General features: G+C 42.9%; 1 protein-coding gene across 1 annotated transcript in view; it reads left to right on the top strand.

The window, feature by feature from the left end:
- The window catches only part of LOC132865822 (titin-like), a 107,815-nt gene that overhangs the window by 6,770 nt on the left and 81,786 nt on the right, over positions 1 to 19,259 (top strand). The window contains exons 2-10 of the mRNA XM_060898320.1: positions 8,085 to 8,152; positions 8,774 to 9,118; positions 9,428 to 9,676; positions 10,170 to 10,427; positions 10,580 to 10,828; positions 10,939 to 11,020; positions 11,105 to 11,147; positions 11,257 to 11,343; positions 11,567 to 11,626. Coding sequence (XP_060754303.1) covers positions 8,085 to 8,152; positions 8,774 to 9,118; positions 9,428 to 9,676; positions 10,170 to 10,427; positions 10,580 to 10,828; positions 10,939 to 11,020; positions 11,105 to 11,147; positions 11,257 to 11,343; positions 11,567 to 11,626 — 1,441 coding nt within the window. The remainder of the gene's footprint in view (positions 1 to 8,084; positions 8,153 to 8,773; positions 9,119 to 9,427; positions 9,677 to 10,169; positions 10,428 to 10,579; positions 10,829 to 10,938; positions 11,021 to 11,104; positions 11,148 to 11,256; positions 11,344 to 11,566; positions 11,627 to 19,259) is intronic.

Genomic DNA, 19,259 nt, shown 5'->3' with positions numbered 1-19,259 from the left:
GCGCCGAATGGTTTGCCAGAATTTCTTCGAGGCCGACCGATAGTCCTTCTCCATGGCCTCCCCGAACTCCTCCCAGTTCCGAGTTTTTGCCTCCACAACTGCCCGAGCTGCAGCACGCCTGGCTTGCCGATACCCGTCAGCTGCCTCGGGAGTCCTGGAGGTTAACATGGCCCGATAGGACTCCTTCTTCATCTTTACGGCATCCCTTACTTCTGGTGACCACCACCAGGTTCGGGGATTGCCGCCACGACAGGCACCGGAGACCTTGCGGCCACAGCTCCGAACAGCTGCGTCCACAATGGAGGTAGAGAACATGGTCCACTCAGACTCAATGTCCCCCGCCTCCCTCGGAAGCTGGGAAAAGCTCTCCCGGAGGTGGGAGTTAAAGACCTCCCCAACAGAGTGCTCGGCCAGACGTTCCCAGCAGACCCTCACCATACGTTTGGGCCTGCCAGGTCTGTCCAGCTTCCTCCTCCGCCAGCGGATCCAACTCACCAGAAGGTGGTGATCAGTTGACAGCTCAGCCCCTCTCTTCACCCGAGTGTCCAAGACATAGGGCCGGAGATCAGATGAAACGACTACAAAGTCTATCATCGACCTCCGACCTAAGGTGTCCTGGTGCCACGTGCACTTATGGACACCCCTATGCTCGAACATGGTGTTTGTTATGGACAAACCGTGACTAGCACAGAAGTCCAATAACAAAACACCACTCGGGTTCAGATCGGGGAGGCCGTTCCTCCCAACCACGCCCCTCCAGGTGTCACTGTCATCGCTCACGTGAGCAGTGAAGTCCCCCAGTAGCACAATGGAGTCCCCAGTCTGAGCACTCCTCAGTACCTCTCCCAGGGACTCCAAGAAGGCCAGATACTCTATACTGCTATTTGGGCCGTAGGCACAAACAACAGCAAGAGCCCTCTCCCCAATCCGAAGGCGCAGAGAGGCGACCCTCTCGTTCACTGGGGTAAACTCCAACACATGGCGGCTGAGCTGGGGAGCTATAAGCAAGCCCACACCAGCCCGCCGCTGCTCACCACGGGCGACTCCAGAGAAGTGGAGAGTCCAGCCCCTCTCGAGGAGCTGGGTTCCAGAGCCCAAGCTGTGCGTGGAGGTGAGCCCGACTATCTCTAGCCGGTACCTCTCAACCTCCCGCACAAGCTCAGGCTCTTTCCCCCCCAGCGAAGTGACATTCCATGTCTCAACAGCCAGCCGCTGTGTCCGGGGATCAGGTCGTCGAGGCCCCTGCCTTCCACTGCCACCCAATCCACATTGCACCAGTCCCCTACTGCTACCTCTGTGGGTGGTGAACCCACAGGAGGTCGGGCCCACGTCACCTCTTCGGGCTGAGCCCGGCCGGGCCCCATGGGCAAAGGCCCAGCCACCAAGCGCTCGCATACAAGCCCCAACCCCGGGCCTGCCTCCAGGGTGGGGCCCCGGCTGCGTCATCCCGGGTGACGTCACGGTCCTCACATTTTTCTCCATAGGGGTTTTGGTGAACTGCTCTTAGTCTGGCCTGTCACCTAGGACCTGTCTGCCTTGGGAAACCCTGACAGGGGCATAATGCCCCCGACAACATAGCTCCTAGGATCATTCAAGCACACAAACCCCTCCACCACAATAAGGTGGCAGTTCTAGGAGGGGATGTCATGAATGTCAGCTGGTAAATCCAGCAGCCACACTGAATGCGCTATTGCACCCATTGCCATTGATGAAGATTCCCTTTGAAAGAATTGGCCTGGATCTCATCGGGCCATTAGATTGATCTGCATGCAAATATCACTTTGTGTAAGTCATAGTGGATTATGCAGCGCGATATCTGGAAGCAGTGCCTCTCCACAATATCTCAACATGTAGTGCTACAGAGGCACTCTTCCACGTTCTCTCCTGAGTTGGGATTCTGAAAGAAATCCTGACTGATCAAGGCACTACTTTTATGTCACACACACTACAGTGCATGAATTGCATGAATTATTGGGGATTAAATTGAATCGGATCCATGTTTATCATCCACAAATGGACAGCTCTCTATTTAAAGTTAAACAGACAGTTGTAAAGATTGTGTCCTGTGTGTTTTGTGGTTTGAGATGATGATGACCATGCTGTGTGTTTCACTTCCTCAGTTGCTGAGGCTGTGGTTTTCTTTAGAAATCCTTTCTTCTTTCCTGTTCACGCATGTAGAGTGATGTCATTAAAAAAACAAACAAACAAAAAACCCTGTCCACAATGCATACACAGTGTTAATACTGGACTTGACACAATCAGCTTATTCGCACGTTTGAAAATGGCATTAACCTTTTTTAGGCTTAATTTATTTCATGAAACAGTTTGCCGTAATTCATTTGCTTTTATATAAAACAAAAGAGGTTATAAATGCATCCAACACATTCTCCAAAAATGACTTTATCATACTCTGGTAAAAATGTGACTCATAAATCTTTCGGCTTCAGCGTTAGTTTCTCATAATTTTAAAAATATATTGAGAGAATTATATCCTAATTTCTTCAAAAGAAGAAATGAAACAGTGTGCTGCAACCAACAGCATCAGCAACACCTCTTAACCACACACACACTTCCTACCACACTTTTTTCATTATTCTCTGTTTGAACATTGGACATGAGGGTCAAGTAGACACGGTAAGAAAGCATTTAATGTCTTTTAGTTACTAAATGCACCCTTTAGTCTAATATCTACATTTCCTGAACAAAGAAAGACAGTGTTGTTTTTCCAGTGCTGGGAAATATGGAGATATCAGAGAAATATCATGATGAATAAATTAGTCCTGAGATATTGTGATATGATCTGTATTTATCCACTTTGGACATACTGTGTAATAATAATAATAATAATATATGTTTTAGGAGCATTATCTAAGCTCAATGCCCTTACAAGTTCGTAGAACTTAAAACTTAAAAATTTAACAAACGAAACAAATACACACAATTTAATGCAAGAACTCATCTCATCTCATTAGCTGTAGCCGCTTTATCCTGTCCTACAGGGTCGCAGGCAAGCTGGAGCCTATCCCAGCTGACTACGGGCGAAAGGCGGGGTACACCCTGGACAAGTCGCCGGGTCATCACAGGGCTGACACATAGACACAGACAACCATTCACACTCACATTCACACCTACGGTCAATTTAGAGTCACCAGTTAACCTAACCTGCATGTCTTTGGACTGTGGGGGAAACCGGAGCACCCGGAGGAAACCCACGCGGACACAGGGAGAACATGCAAACTCCACACAGAAAGGGGCTCGAACCCGGACCTTCTTGCTGTGAAGCGACAGCGCTAACCACTACACCACCATGCCGCCCCTAATGCAAGAACTGTTTAAAATAATAAGTCTTAAGTTTAGATTTAAACACATTAATATTCTCAGCATTTCTGACATGGAAAGGCAGAGTTTTCCACAGTTTTGGAGCACAGACAGAAAAAGCTCTGTCACCATAGCTTACAGTGTTTACTTCAGGTATGGCTAATAGGTTCTGGTTAGAGGATCTGAGAGTGCAAGCAGGCTTGTAGGGATGGAGTAGGCTAGAAATATAATCAGGAGACATGCCGTTTAATGCCTTGTAAGTCAACAGCAAAACCTTGTAGATGATTCAAAGTTTAACTGGAAGCCAGTGAAGTTTTTGCAAGACAGGTGTGATGTAATCATTTTTCTTTGATTTTGAAACAAGCTGAGCAGTGGTATTTTGCAGTCGCTGGAATTTAGAGAGAGCAGAGTCTGGAAGACCAAATCGAAAGCTGTTACAGAAGTCTAGGCGGGATGTGACGAAGGCATGTACTAGCTTCTCACAATCATCCTTGTTTAAATATTTGCGTATTCGGCCAATGTTTCATATAGCAAAAGATGCAGATTTGCAGATATTATTGATATGTGAGTGCATCCTTAGCTGGCTATCCAAAGCAGTGCGTAGCTCATGGGCGACAGGGACTGGTACAATAACAGAGAGTCACTAATAGAAATACTAGGTATAAGCTCATGCTGTTTAAACCTAAACGAGAGATGGACAATCTCCATCTTGCAAGCGTTACATACCAGTTTGTTTGCAGTGGACCAGATAATTACAACCCCGATTCCAAAAAAGTTGGGACAAAGTACAAATTGTAAATAAAAACGGAATGCAATAATTTACAAATCTCAAAAACTGATATTGTATTCACAATAGAACATAGACAACATATCAAATGTCGAAAGTGAGACATTTTGAAATTTCATGCCAAATATTGGCTCATTTGAAATTTCATGACAGCAACACATCTCAAAAAAGTTGGGACAGGGGCAATAAGAGGCTGGAAAAGTTAAAGGTACAAAAAAGGAACAGCTGGAGGACCAAATTGCAACTCATTAGGTCAATTGGCAATAGGTCATTAACATGACTGGGTATAAAAAGAGCATCTTGGAGTGGCAGCGGCTCTCAGAAGTAAAGATGGGAAGAGGATCACCAATCCCCCTAATTCTGCACCGACAAATAGTGGAGCAATATCAGAAAGGAGTTTGACAGTGTATAATTGCAAAGAGTTTGAACATATCATCATCTACAGTGCATAATATCATCAAAAGATTCAGAGAATCTGGAAGAATCTCTGTGCATAAGGCTCAAGGCCAGAAAACCATACTGGGTGCCCATGATCTTCGGGCCCTTAGACGGCACTGTATCACATTCAGGCATGCTTCTGTATTGGAAATCACAAAATGGGCTCAGGAATATTTCCAGAGAACATTATCTGCGAACACAATTCACCGTGCCATCCAACGTTGCCAACTAAAACTCTATAGTTCAAAGAAGAAGCCGTATCTAAACATGATCCAGAAGCACAGACGTCTTCTCTGGGCCAAGGCTCATTTAAAATGGACTGTGGCAAAGTGGAAAACTGTTCTGTGGTCAGAAAAATCAAAATTTGAAGTTCTTTATAGAAATCAGGGAGGCCGTGTCATTCGGACTAAAGAGGAGAAGGACGACCCAAGTTGTTATCAGCGCTCAGTTCAGAAGCCTGCATCTCTGATGGTATGGGGTTGCATTAGTGTGTGTGGCATGGGCAGCTTACACATCTGGAAAGACACCATCAATGCTGAAAGGTATATCCAGGTTTTAGAGCAACATATGCTCCCATCCAGACAACGTCTCTTTCATGGAAGACCTTGCATTTTCCAACATGACAATGCCAAACCACATACTGCATCAATTACAGCATCATGGCTGCGTAGAAGAAGGGTCCGGGTACTGAACTGGCCAGCCTACAGTCCAGATCTTTCACCAATAGAAAACATTTGGCGCATCATAAAATGGAAGATACGACAAAAAAGACCTAAGACAGTTGAGCAACTAGAATCCTACATTAGACAAGAATGGGTGAACATTCCTATCCCTAAATTTGAGCAACTTGTCTCCTCAGTCCCCAGACATTTACAGACTGTTGTAAAGAGAAAAGGGGATGTCTCACAGTGGTAAACATGGCCTTGTCCCAACTTTTTTGAGATGTGTTGTTGTTGTGAAATTTAAAATCACCTAATTTTTATCTTTAAATGATACATTTTCTAAGTTTAAACATTTGATATGTCACCTATGTTCTATTCTGAATAAAATATGGAATTTTGAAACTTCCACATCATTGCATTCTGTTTTTATTTACAATTTGTACTTTGCCCCAACTTTTTTGGAATCGGGGTTGTAAGAGACCTAATATTTAATAGCCCCATCTTTAGATCAAAGGTGCTGGCAGCGGCTATACAGTCAGTATGATCTAATTTAGGTTCCTGGAACAAACTCTGAGTATTTCTACTTTTTTGGTGAGCTCCGGGAACAGACACAGTCTTGATGTAGTGGACCCTGAGTGACGACTCTGTGCAGCTAGCAGACAGTCGGTTTAGCCTGTTCGTCTGCTCCCTGGCCTTGGCTCTGGATTGTCAGAAATTAACTAGGCCTGTTCTGAGACTATGACCTATGCTGCAGGAAATGAGAGCAGCACCTTCCCGAGTGGGATGGATACTGTCCCGCCCTAACAGGCCAGCAGTGCCCTCAAAATTAGCCCAATTATCTATAAAGCCCACACTGTTTTCAGAGCACCACCTGGACAACCAGCAGTTCAGTGACCATAACCTGCTGTAAGCTACATTGCCACGCCGCATTGGAATGAGGCCAGAGCATACTACAGCATCGGACATCGCCTTCGCTAATTTAAACACCTCTACAAATTACTCTTAGTAACCTCATGGGGCTTTTCCACTACCAACGTGGCTTAGTTGGGCTGAGCCATGCGGTGCTGAGTTGAGCTGAGTGGGGCTGTTGGGGTTGCATTTCGACTACAACCACGCTGAACCGTGCTGGCTGGAAGTGGGTGGACACATTGGGTGGAGTTAGCGAAAGTGGGTGGACGTCACGTGATGTCGTTAGGTGGCGCAAACAGTGACATCAGTGACCTTTTAAGTGGTAGTCTCACGACCCGGATAGTAAACAATAAACATGGAGGACATGGAGTCGTTAGTGTTGCTGGTTTTGGTGCTAGTTTTCTGATCTTCTTCTTTGTCATAATTCTTCTTCTTCCGGGTTTACGGTGTTTACAGATGGTGGTTAAAGATCCCAGCATGCTCGCGGGGCGTGTGTGGGCATGTGAGGACACTCCTCCTCACCAATCAGTGCACAGGGGAGTGTCTCCTCATGCCCCTAGCCCCACTCGGCTCGGTTGAGCTCACTTCAGCCCCACTCCAAAACCGTGCGAGTTTTGGGTGCTGAGTAAGGCTGAAGTGAGCTCAGTCATGCTGCTCTGAGGTAGTCGAAACGCGAGCCGTGTTGGGCTGAAGTGAGCTGAAGTGAGCTGAAAAAGGGTAGTGGAAAAGGCCCATCAGACTGACGAAGGCGTATATCATTAGCTCCTGCATGGATAACTATCTTTGAGAACCTGTGCTTGCTTAGGAACCTAAAATTGCCTGCTATGTCCGGTATACACTTGACTAAAGCTGCTGGTGCCCCTAAAGGTCTAGCTAATTTCACATGCCATATGATAGAGTCCCCTATAACCAGAGCTCTTTCAGGTTTCTCAGCGGGTGCATCACTAAGGAGAGCAAACCTGTTCAACATGTGACGCAGAGAGGAGTGGAGCTCCTGTGGGTGAGCCTCAGCGGTAGCTTTGGCTTTACGCTTATGCCGCTGAGTCGTCACCCATTTGCCCCACTGTAAGGGCTCTAATGCCGGAGTTGGGGGATTACTAACTCCACCTAGGGTATCCAGACTTTCCCCTACAGAAACTACACCGTTCTCACGCTCACTGACCTTCTCTAAAGTCTGGACACGTGCTTCTAGCACTACAATCTTCTCCATCAGAGAGCTAACTAATCTGCACTTATCACAAATAAACCTATCGCTAGCGACGGAGGAAGATTGACTAAACATCCTGCACTCAGCACACTGAACAGGCTGAAGGTGTGCCATGATGAAAGGATTCACGTACCTTAATCAAAAATATGTCGATATTAAAGCAGATCCGATGGGGATGGCCTCCGCTTGTGGTCTTTACGCAGGAGGAGAAAAAAGAAAGCTTCCGTTCTTGGCGTTCTTCCGAAAAAAGAAAAAAAACGGAAAAAGTTAAGAGAAAGTGGAAAGTACAAAAAGGAAAGCGACAGTACAATAAAAATGAAGATGATACTGGAAAATTATTTGTAGAAAAAAAAAAAGATTAGTAATTAACGCCGACACTCGCGTTGAAAAAAAATGGCTCGTCGCAAACAACTCAGGAACCAGGAAGTGCGTAGCACAGAATGCGCATGCGTGATTTAAGATGAGCTGTTACTATAGAAACAATAAGGTATTATTACAAGTGCATTAATATAAACATGTGATTTGCAGCTGCACTACTGTCAGAGCTGCTGTTACAGAAAATTAATCAACACCTTCTGACCAATCAGAATCCAGAATCCCACCACACTGTGGTATGAAAATAAATAATCCCTCAGCTAATGAGAGATTTCTGATGGATGCTGGGATTGCTGTATGTCATCACATCATATATCTGTATGTTGTTGTTGTTCTTGTTGTTGTGATTTATTATTAGCTCACTTTATTTTTTTTTTTTCTCTCGAAGCTTTCCAGCAATGATGTCTCTCAAAATGGCTTCTCCACTTTATCTTGTTTTTCTGTTCATGATCTCAGGTGAGTCGCACATTAACATCATCACAACTACACACCCCAGAGACAATAAATACAAGTTTAACCCCAGGATATTTAAATACTTGTTATAATTATAACATTATAAATATAATATAACGCTGCTCCTCACTGATATTACGTGTGAAAAATTCGCTTAAGTTCAAGGTCAGAATCATGTTTAACTCAGACACGCCTCCGTACATAACTCTGACATCACGTGTGAATAGTGTTTAATTCTGAGGCCTGAATACTGATGTGTGTTTTCTGAACTCAACTCTGAATAAGATATAAAATAGAATAGAAGAAAAAATGTCATTTCCTGCCACCAAAACCTGAAGTCTGGGTGAAATATTGTTGTTAAATTTTCCTGGATTGAAAGAAAAACAGATGTGAGTGAAGACTGAATAGTAGTGGACGCTTTTAAATATTAATTCCACACAACGAGCCCTGAATTCAGAAGTTTGTCCAAATCCTGAACACAGTTTTCTTCCAGTGGTAAAGAAATGTTTTTATTTCTCCAACTCGGACTTCCAGAGGAGGGAAGTGAAGCTGTAAGTGAACTCACTGTTTTACGGGGCTCAGGATAATGACCTCTAATCACCTCTTTCATGTGTCATGTTTCAGGAGCTCTTGGGAATGAATGGAGTGTAAAATACAGCCAAGAAAATCTCTGTGCTTTAAACGGATCTACAGTGTTTATGAACGGCACGTACACACGCCCAACACGTCTTACAGTGAAGGAGGAGTTTTGGGTAATTGACCTAGTTTGGGGTGAAGAGTTTACTGACCTGCGTAATGAACCACGTTACTCAGACAGAGTGGAGTATTTAGGAGATGAACAGAAACACTTCTCCTTCAGACTGAGTGATGTGAAGAAAACAGATGAAGACATGTACTCCTTCAGAATCACAACAAATGAAGAGAAAGAAAGGTGGACGGGTTTACCTGGAGTTAGACTCACTGTTACAGGTAAATAAAATCATCTTATTTTCGACACACATCACTCAGACCATAATCTCTTTAGATACAGGAGAGTCAGAGTTTTGTAGCAGATTAATGAAGAGCTCGAACACATTCTTACTGAAATGAACTGAACAATAGGTGCTCGGGGAAAAACGTGACTCGCCTCCAGAGTGAAGGTTATTAACACTGAAAATAATTGTGAAAAGAATATCATTAGACTGAAAAACACTTTGAGAGAGAGCAGAGTTTTAAAAGTAGATGCTCTACAGGCTTCAGGACAGCTTTCCTGATTGAATGTTTCTCTCGTTGTTTCAGATCTTCAGGTGATCGTTCCAAAAAAAGTGACAGAGGGACAGTCAGCTGTTCTGACCTGTAAAACCACCTGCAGTCTGACTGATCCAACATTCATCTGGTACAAAAACAGTCAGGATTTAACCACAAAGCCCACCAGGGGCAATGAAGTTCACCTGCAGCGGGTCAGCAGTGAGGATGCAGGCAGTTATAGCTGTGCTGTAAGAGGATATGAACATCTCCCCTCTCCTGCTCAAACCCTCAGCGTCAGATGTGAGCTTTATTCACTTTCTTCTTATATACTGTCAAAATAAAAAGGTCATAAATTACTTCATATTTACCGGAATGAAGGCAAAAGTCCTGGTGTAAGTAAAGAAAGTGAAAAAGACATTGACTGTGACCTTGAACTGCCTTCATTGTCCTTGTAATGGTACGACATAAAATTTGTTTCTTATATTAGCAAATAATTGCGAATAACTTGAAGCATTTATGGATCACAAATCTATACAGAATCCCATCTTGACCATGAAAAGAGAAAAATACAAGCACATGCAGGATTGATTAAAAGGTGTCCCAGAATTATCACAGTATAAAAAGATGATCAGAATTATGACTGTATAATGGCAGTGAAGTGGGTTTTATATTCAGTGGGAACGACACATAATGAGATGAGCTGAAAAATGTAGTCAAGAACTGATGAAAGGAAAAAAACACTCGGCTTATGACCATGAACTGCTTTCTTCACTCTTATCATGGAACTCTTTAGATCCTCCAAAGAACGTCTCAGTGTCCATCAGACCCTCTGGTGAGATAGTGGAGGGAAGTTCAGTGACTCTGACCTGCAGCAGTGATGCGAACCCTCCTGTGGAGAACTACACCTGGTTTAAGGGGACGACATCAGTAGGAAAAGGAAAGACCTACACCATCTCCACTATCAGCTCTGAGGACAGTGGAGAGTACAAGTGCAAGTGCAGGAATGAAGTTGGATATCAGTATTCCATCAGTGTAACTCTGAATGTTCTATGTAAGTTAAAGCTGTTTCATTTTGTGAGCTTGATCACATTCAGTAATTTTAATCATCTTTTTGGAAACTCCTGCAATTCCATCTACTGTATGTTTCATCATATAGTAAAGATAAAGCCAAATCCTTTAACAATCTGCTAATGCATTCTCTAGATCCTCCAAAGATCATCTCAGTGTCCATCAAGTTTTCTGGTGAGATAGTGGAGGGAAGTTCAGTGACTCTGACCTGCAGCAGTGATGCAAACCCACCTGTGGAGATCTACACCTGGTTTAAGGTAAATGAATCCTCAGCTGTAGGATCTGGACAGAGTTACAGAGCTCTACAGAGTGGACAGTACTACTGTGAGGCTCAGAATAAACACGGCTCTGAGAGATCTGCTGCAGTGTCCGTCACTTTAAAAGGTGAGAGCGATGATTATTTGTTCCTGTTTGATCACTGCACCGTTATACATCATGCACTGTGGATCTCAGTTCTGCTCTGTGTGTGTGTGTGTGTGTGTGTGTGGTACCAGGTAATTCTGTAATTGTTTATGTGGCTGTTGGACTCGGATTTTTTGGCCTTGCTGCTCTTCTCTCTGCGCTCTTCTGGCTGAGGTGAGAATATTTGTGCTGATAAATTCATCACTAATTACTCTGAAGATGCTCACGATGGAAAAATATTTAACTTTGTGTGAGCAGATGCAAGAGACAGAAGAAAAAGGCAGATGAAGGTGACGATCAGGTGAGATATTACAGAAATGTCCATCAGGTGGTTGCTTTGTTCATAATAAACTTTCACTGTAAAGGTCTTCAGCAGAACCTGCTCACGTTCTCCACCCTCCTCTCTGCAGAACGCTGGGCCGAGTGCTAAAGACGACACGTACGCAGCTCTCAACCCTGCAGGACGGACATCTGATGATGTGTATCACACACTTGCAGTAAGTGTTTACTGATGATTACAGTCACTCGGAGTGGATGATGATGATGATGATGATGATGATGCTGGTCTAACCGAATGATAAAATATTTTATTGTTGTAAATCTGTGTTTTATTAAATTCAGATTCCTGCAGTCCACATTATTTTTTTCTGTTTTTACTTTGGAGTCACACACCTGATTATTCAAATTCAACAAGGCGTGAACTCTTTCTTTTTTTCACAGATTTCTCATCACAGTCCTCCTGCTGACAGGCCCACATCCTCTGATTACGAGAATATCTCAGTGAGTTTTAGCTTTAAACCCCAAACCAGCATTAGATTAGATTGTGATAATACTTGTTTTAATTTGAAGATGTGAGAGCGACAACACACAGCTGTAACTCCAACAATCATTTTATCTGTATTTCCTCATCAGTAATATTAATAAAGGTTAATCTGTGTGTGTGTGTGTGTGTGTGTGTGTGTGTGTGTGTGTGTGTGAGATGATTGATGTAAATAAATGTTAGTAAGATGTTTCTGTGTTTTTTTCTTTCGAGGAACATCACAAATAAAGTGAATCCTGAAACAGCTGATGAATAGAGAGCGCTCCTGACTGAAGTGGAGAAACTGAATTGTTCCTTTACACCAGCAACATCAGCAACTTCCAGCCATTTAAAGCAGCTTTAATCGTTTTATAGCAGTGTGTGACGGACTTTTTGTCCCGCCAGCAGGTTCGGACTGTTCCACTCAGCTGTTGGGTTTTCACTTATTAGTACTCGTTTCTTTATTGGGAATATTTAAAGAGAAAAAAGGGATTGAATCTTGACTGAAGTCCAGAATGTGGTTGATGGAAACGGTCTGAGATATTCACTCAGGATCTAATTGATTAGCCGAGAGGACAGACGTCGCCATGCTGCACGAACCAGACGAACGCTGAACAGTGACCTGGCTGAGGCACATGGGAATAAGACAGTGGCTGGACTCTGGAGGGAGCCGCTGAGCAGCTTCACAAAGAAACCTCAACATCGAGTGGCTCGTCTATTAGAGCTTGAGTGAATGTCTTGGCCGTTTTCCTCAACCACGCCCCGTTAGCTAGAGAGCTGGAATTGGCAGAGGTGCGTAGAGTAAGCAACAAACTCTACTCAAGTAAAAGTATTGCTGCTTTATCAGAATAACGACTCAAGTAGAAGTAAAATGACTCACATGATGATTTATTCCGGGCGGCACGGTGGTGTAGTGGTTAGCGCTGTCGCCTCACAGCAAGAAGGTCCGGGTTCGAGCCCCGTGGCTGGCGAGGGCCTTTCTGTGTGGAGTTTGCATGTTCTCCCCGTGTCCGCGTGGGTTTCCTCCGGGTGCTCCGGTTTCCCCCACAGTCCAAAGACATGCAGGTTAGGTTAACTGGTGACTCTAAATTGAGCGTAGGTGTGAATGTGAGTGTGAATGGTTGTCTGTGTCTATGTGTCAGCCCTGTGATGACCTGGCGACTTGTCCAGGGTGAACCCCGCCTTTCGCCCGTAGTCAGCTGGGATAGGCTCCAGCTCGCCTGCGACCCTGTAGAACAGGATAAAGCGGCTACAGATAATGAGATGAGATGATTTATTCCATCTATAATATATGACTATCAAATGTATCAGAATATCAGTTTTGCCCAAAATAAGCATTTAAAATGCTGATCTAATAAACACAAAATATAATCTGCTCATTCAAGTAATATTCCTAATTAATAATAATAATAATAATAATGAATTCAAATATTTATTAAATTCTTCATAAATCATTCAGGATAAAGAGAGAGAGAGAGAGAGAGAGAGAGAGAGAGCGCTGAATAAACTAAAATAGCTGAAAATTGAACAAAAATAAATTGGACCGTCCATTTTTTCGTATCATAAATCTTCTTTAAATCAATACCAAAGTCCCAACGCTGTTTAATCTCATAAAACGTAACACAGTCCTGGTGTTTATTTACATTTTTCTATTTGTGTGTTCAAAGACGTCGATGTCGTAGAAGCTATCCTCATTTGCAGAATAATAATTTCATAAATTAAATAAAAATTGTGAGATGTGTGTTGTCTTATATAACGGAGTATAAGTACATATTTTAAATCGTAATTGTACTCGAGTCAGAGTGAACAGTATTCTGCATTAAAATACGATAAGTCGAGTTTATTGGGGGAAAATGATGAAGTACACATAACTTCTGGTGACTGCGCAGTGATTTACGTTTCCTTGTGGCACGATTTCAGTGAATCCTTTTCGAAAAATAAAACGAGTCGTGATTCCATCATTAAATTGTGTGTAATGTAATCCCTTCACATTGCTTTTCTGGTTCGTGTTTGAACAAGATACAAAACACTGAGTACATTACACTGATACTGAGTATAGCTATTAATGTTAGTGTTGGTTCTGATGACTGTGAGGTTGAAGCCCAGTCCTTCATCAAGTGGTCGGAGGAACCGCATGGAGATGCATTTAACGAAAACTTGGGAATTGCTTCTTAGAGGCAGAACAACGAGGACGCTGCCGGATCTGTTTGAAATCATTGATCGTAAAAGTAAACTGAAACTGTTGGGGGTCACTTTCGAGGAGAACCCCACTAACTCGGATTCACATTTTGAATATTTACTTTGCAAAGCTGGTAGCCAGTGATATGTTGTGTTTGTTTGTTTGTTTGTTTATTTTAATTTTATTATCTTCGCCATCAGTACTGAAGTCAACAAAAAACACAAACAATGTAAATCATTACACGTAAATAAGTAAATAAAAAAAGCACAGCAGGGTGACCACAACAGTGTTACTGTGGGTCTGTAAATATTTCAAGTCTTCTATTAGTAATTTAGATCGACTTTTTCAAAGTCTGATTTGATCGACTTTTTCATTTGCTATCGAGTTCTGGGGCAGCGCTTTCTATAATAAGGACTTCAGTCAGATTGACAAGTTATTCACTCGATATTCTAAGTTTAGTTCCTGTTCCAAGCAACACCGCATTACTGAGCTTCTGCAAAATAGGGAATTAAAGTTCTGGAAGCAGATTACAACCCCGGACACGGCTCTTAGTGATCTCCTGCCATCACAGACAAACAGGCAACTTCAGAAAAAGGTGCACAGTTTTATCTTGCCTAAAATAAGGACTCGCCGCTTTAAATCAGCTTTTATTAATAGATGCCTTTTAACTATTTGTAGCATTTTTGCTTATATTCCTTTGATATTGATGTATTTATATTAGAGAGCACATCATTATTATTTTCACGGCTTTCCCCAAAGTGTGGATACATAGCGCTCCGCCACGCTGTGCGACATCAGCGGTGTGCTGTCACTTACACACTAAAAAAAACCCTCAATACCATAAATTGAACAATGCAGAGTACTTTCCACACCTAAATATCTCCTATACCCCTCTGAAAATGAGTAATAACGATAGAAGTAGTGAGATATTGTAATATACAGGCCTAGACTATCCTGGGACTCGACCCAGAAGTGAAAATAAAGGGTTTCGCTGCGTGCACTGATTGCCATTCACAACCAGACATTAAACCACATTCTCGGCGCTGGTCAGTAGGTGGCGATGTTGCGTGATTTGACCTCGATTCTGTTCCTGGCGCGATACTGCAGGCTTTTGTGTGTGACTGTTGCCTGTTGGGCTATAGGTCTGTAGCTGACAGCCGTATTGCTAATATTCTAATTTCAGCTGCTATATTGTTAAATATTATGCATTTTTTTTGTTGTGCAATAAAATGTAATATTTTTTCTGAATTGACTGTTTCCTGTGTTTTCATTTCAAATCTAATTTTGCCCCTTGCATATTTGACAAAGTAAAAAACAGTAAATTTAATAATGTTGAATTGTGCCTAAATCAGCCCGTGACATCACCAGAATGCACCATTTGAAGTCTGTAATTTCAGAGTTTTCCAGGGGAGCATGTCCCCAGACCCCCCAGCAGCTGGGAGCCACATCAGTAGCACCGCTCTGATATTTGTTTCTGGGGAAAGCACTGACTGTTTTATTTTTTTAATAAACTGGAGGTCAATGTTAAAGCTTTAAGCAGCTAATGTGTCTCTGCTAATTGATTGAAAGTAATTAGTGCTGTAAACTCATTTAAAGTAGTGAAGTGATGTTTTATTTACTGTTGATGGTGTGAGCGGCCATGTTGGTCTGATGTCATCTCCTGAATTCGGGGTCGAGGAGATTTTCCTCATCTCATCTCATCTCATTACCTCTAGCCGCTTTATCCTTCTACAGGGTAGCAGGCAAGCTGGAGCCTATCCCAGCTGACTACGGGCGAAAGGCGGGGTACACCCTGGACAAGTCGCCAGGTCATCACAGGGCTGACACATAGACACAGACAACCATTCACACTCACATTCACACCTACGCTCAATTTAGAGTCACCAGTTAACCTAACCTGCATGTCTTTGGACTGTGGGGGAAACCGGAGCACCCGGAGGAAACCCACGCGGACACGGGGAGAACATGCAAACTCCACACAGAAAGGCCCTCGCCGGCCATGGGGCTCGAACCCAGGACCTTCTTGCTGTGAGGCGACAGCGCTAACCACTACACCACCGTGCCGCCCGGAGATTTTCCTGACTTTCTGATTAGAAAGGCCTTTTTTTTAAAGCTTGATGTCAAACACAGCATGAGGCCCTGATTGTCAGCCAGTGATGCTGGAATAGACTCCTGATTCACTGTGACCAGGATAAAGCACTTGTACAGATCACAGTACAGCGACTTTAACTCGCCAAAGCTGCTCATGTACATTGTTGTTTCATTTTGTCTCACTCCAAATAAACATATCAAACATGTCACTTTGTACGTGAACTGCTCATGTGTCTATTTAGATTTGGAGCAAACAGATGTAAATTTGGTGTCATTGCAATTTTCTGAAGTGTGTTTTGCTCAGTGTGAATGATTTCTGTACTCACATGACAGCTGTGATGAATAAAGGGAAAAGTTTTGCTGCCGAACCTCACAGAACTGGTTAAGATTTTCTAAATGAATCATTTACAATCTCTCAAGCGCTCGTAAAGCTCTTTCCCATTAGGACGGTGCTGGTGTCAGTGCCGGTACGGAGCCGGTTCTGCCTTGGTGCCTTTTGAGAATCGGCCCCCGTTTCGACAGGTTGGAGAACCGACCATTATGTAGTGGAAGTGCTTCCCATGGATAGACTTTACTTTGGCAGCCAAGTGAGGTATATTAACAGTCGTGGGGTTATTTCCAGTGAAATAGAAAAATCCGTTCTTGTGGGGAAAAAAATCATGGTGGACAGAACACATCAGCTTTGCTTGCTTTTGAACAATTTACTTTGAAAGTAATCACATTTTGCATTTGCGTATGTGTAGCGACCGTGAACAGCGTTCATAATAGAGGATGATTGTGTTCCAAATGGAGAACTGTGGTGAATTTCTCTGGGTAGCCCCTCCCATAGACAATGACATCAGTGGTTCCAAATTTGGGACCAGCAATTTTGTGCTGCAGTGCCGGTACTGTCAAGTCAATTTTATTTGTATAGCGCTTTTAACAATAAACATTGTCGCAAAGCAGCTTTACAGAATTTGAACGACTTAAAACATGAGCTAATTTTGTCCCTAATCTATCCCCAATGAGCACGCCTGTGGCGATTAGTCACGAGCACTGCATCAGGAGAAAAGGCCAACGTCACACTTTGAGATCACAATTTTTCCCATTCTGACATTTGAACATTGTGAACGTTAACTGATCTCTTGATTTGTATCTGCATGATTTTATGCATTTTGCTGCTGTCGAAGGATCAGCTGATTAGAGAACGGCAGAAAACAGCAGGTGGATGGATGGGTGTTCCTAATAAAGTGGTCAGTGAGTGTATTTGTCGATAACAGAGTTGATTGTTTTTTCTGTTAGTACACTGTTTTTCAGAACAAATATTTTAAAACTTATAGGTTTACGATGAGGAAATACTGAAAAATGTTACTGATAAAGTGTGTTCTATGAAAATAAAAATATTTAATGGAAAAAGAAATAATTCCTATTTTTCCTATTTAATGTTGTCAAATAAAAAAACAACAACAAAAAAAAACATTTCTTCATTCATGGGTGTCTGCTGTGGCCATGTGTAAAATTAGATATGGGTGATTTGGTGTTTCACTTGATTAATCCAATGTGAAAATCGGGCATCTTCACTTCCTTAAACAAAACCACAGGTTGTCAATTGTTCATCTTCAGCAACTCTAATTTTCATCTCTATTGAGCGAATAAATCTTTATTAACTTCATTGGAGTGCAGTGGACAGAGTGAGTACTGATGCACACACTGAGGACATCGTTACAGTTCTGGATCGTTAGATGGATCTTGCAGAGCCAAGATGGATTTAAAAAAAAAAGGCAATAAATCAAAAATTATAAACTGTAATATACTCAGTCGATAAAAATAAAATAAAAGTCCTTGCACATTTTAAGTGCTACATAATACTGCCCCACCCCAAAACAAATGTCCTCATTTCAAAAGCAACAACACACAGAAAAAATAATAATAATAATAAATAAATAAATATCCAGAAAGCACAGCATTGTCTGTGTAGTAAATTCAAATATCATAACATGAGCCATTAAGATATTAGAATACCCCTTAGGAATCATAAAATGTTAGGTGAGCAGCCAAAATAAAAATAAAAAAAACATATCACTAACCCTGGCCAATACAGGGCCTGAATAAAGAAAACAACAACCACCACAACATAAAGAACTGGCTTGAGTGTCTATTATGCTAACTCAAAGTCAGGGAAGTGAGAGGGCAGATGTCATGCTCGAGTTGGGAGTGAACAAGTGGTCACTCTTGTGTTCAGTGTAGGGGGGGGAACCGCTGGTGCAGGGGGGCTGAGCATTGATAAAGGCCCAGCAGCAGGGGCAGAGTCATCAGTAGGCGTATGCTATGGATGGATGTACGTGGGACTGTTGGGGAAATGTCAGTGTGGCTGGCAAACTGGGACATGTTAGAAACCCTGAGAGAGTGGTCAAAGGTGGCAGGTGTCTGTGAGAGGGTGTGATGTGCTTTAAGGGCTGTGATGAATCACTAATGAAAGGTTTGGTGTGGTTGTAATGGATGACTTTGGGTTTGGCAGTAGGTTGGGAAAGATCATGCACTAAAAAGGTGACAGGTGGGGACTTATCAGAAGAGACCAGAGGTTGAATGACTTCATATGGGCCAAGCCAGTGCAGGGCTAATTTGTTGCACTAATGGGCTGGATCATCCACTAAAATCACATCACCTGCCTTGCATGGAGTGAATTTCAAGTGACGGTCATAATAATGACTTTGTCGCTCCTGAGCTCTGTCTCGAAACACACTGGCTGACTTATAGGCACTGGCAAGGTGCTGACATAGATGGTTGACATCTGTAGCAGAAGTTCCACCCATGGCTGCAGTGTGATACGTGCCCTGTGTAAGCAAACTGTCAAGGACTACTTGGGCTTCACAGTCATGGGCCAAAAAGAAAGGTGTGAACTCTGTGCTTGTGTGTGTAATGGCATTATAAGCCAATGCAATCTGGGGTAGATGGTCATCCCATTTTTGTCCAACCTCAATGAGGTATTTGGCGAGCTCTTCTTTTAGTGTGCAGTTATAACGCTCTATTGCCCTATCACATTGTGCATGGTAAGGTGAAATACGCAGCTTACAAATGAACAAAAGAGTGCAAAGCTGCTTCACAAGGTCTGATTCACATTGTCTACATTGATCAGAATGCAGTGTCTCTGGGATTCCATGCTGTGGTATGTACTGCTCAAAGAGGCAGTGTGCAACAGAGACAGCTGTTTGGTCTTTCAAAGGGTAGAGGTTGACAAACTTGGTGTACAAATCCATCCTGACTAAAACATCATGGTGGCCTTTGGTTGACATGGGCAATTTTGTGATTTTGGCAGCGACAATTTGAAATGGGCGGTCAGGGAAATGGAAACCAGAGGTGCTTGA

The sequence above is a fragment of the Neoarius graeffei genome, chromosome 18, assembly GCF_027579695.1.
Source record: "Neoarius graeffei isolate fNeoGra1 chromosome 18, fNeoGra1.pri, whole genome shotgun sequence".
Lineage (NCBI taxonomy): Eukaryota > Metazoa > Chordata > Actinopteri > Siluriformes > Ariidae > Neoarius > Neoarius graeffei.
This window is presented reverse-complemented; position numbering and strand designations above follow the sequence as displayed.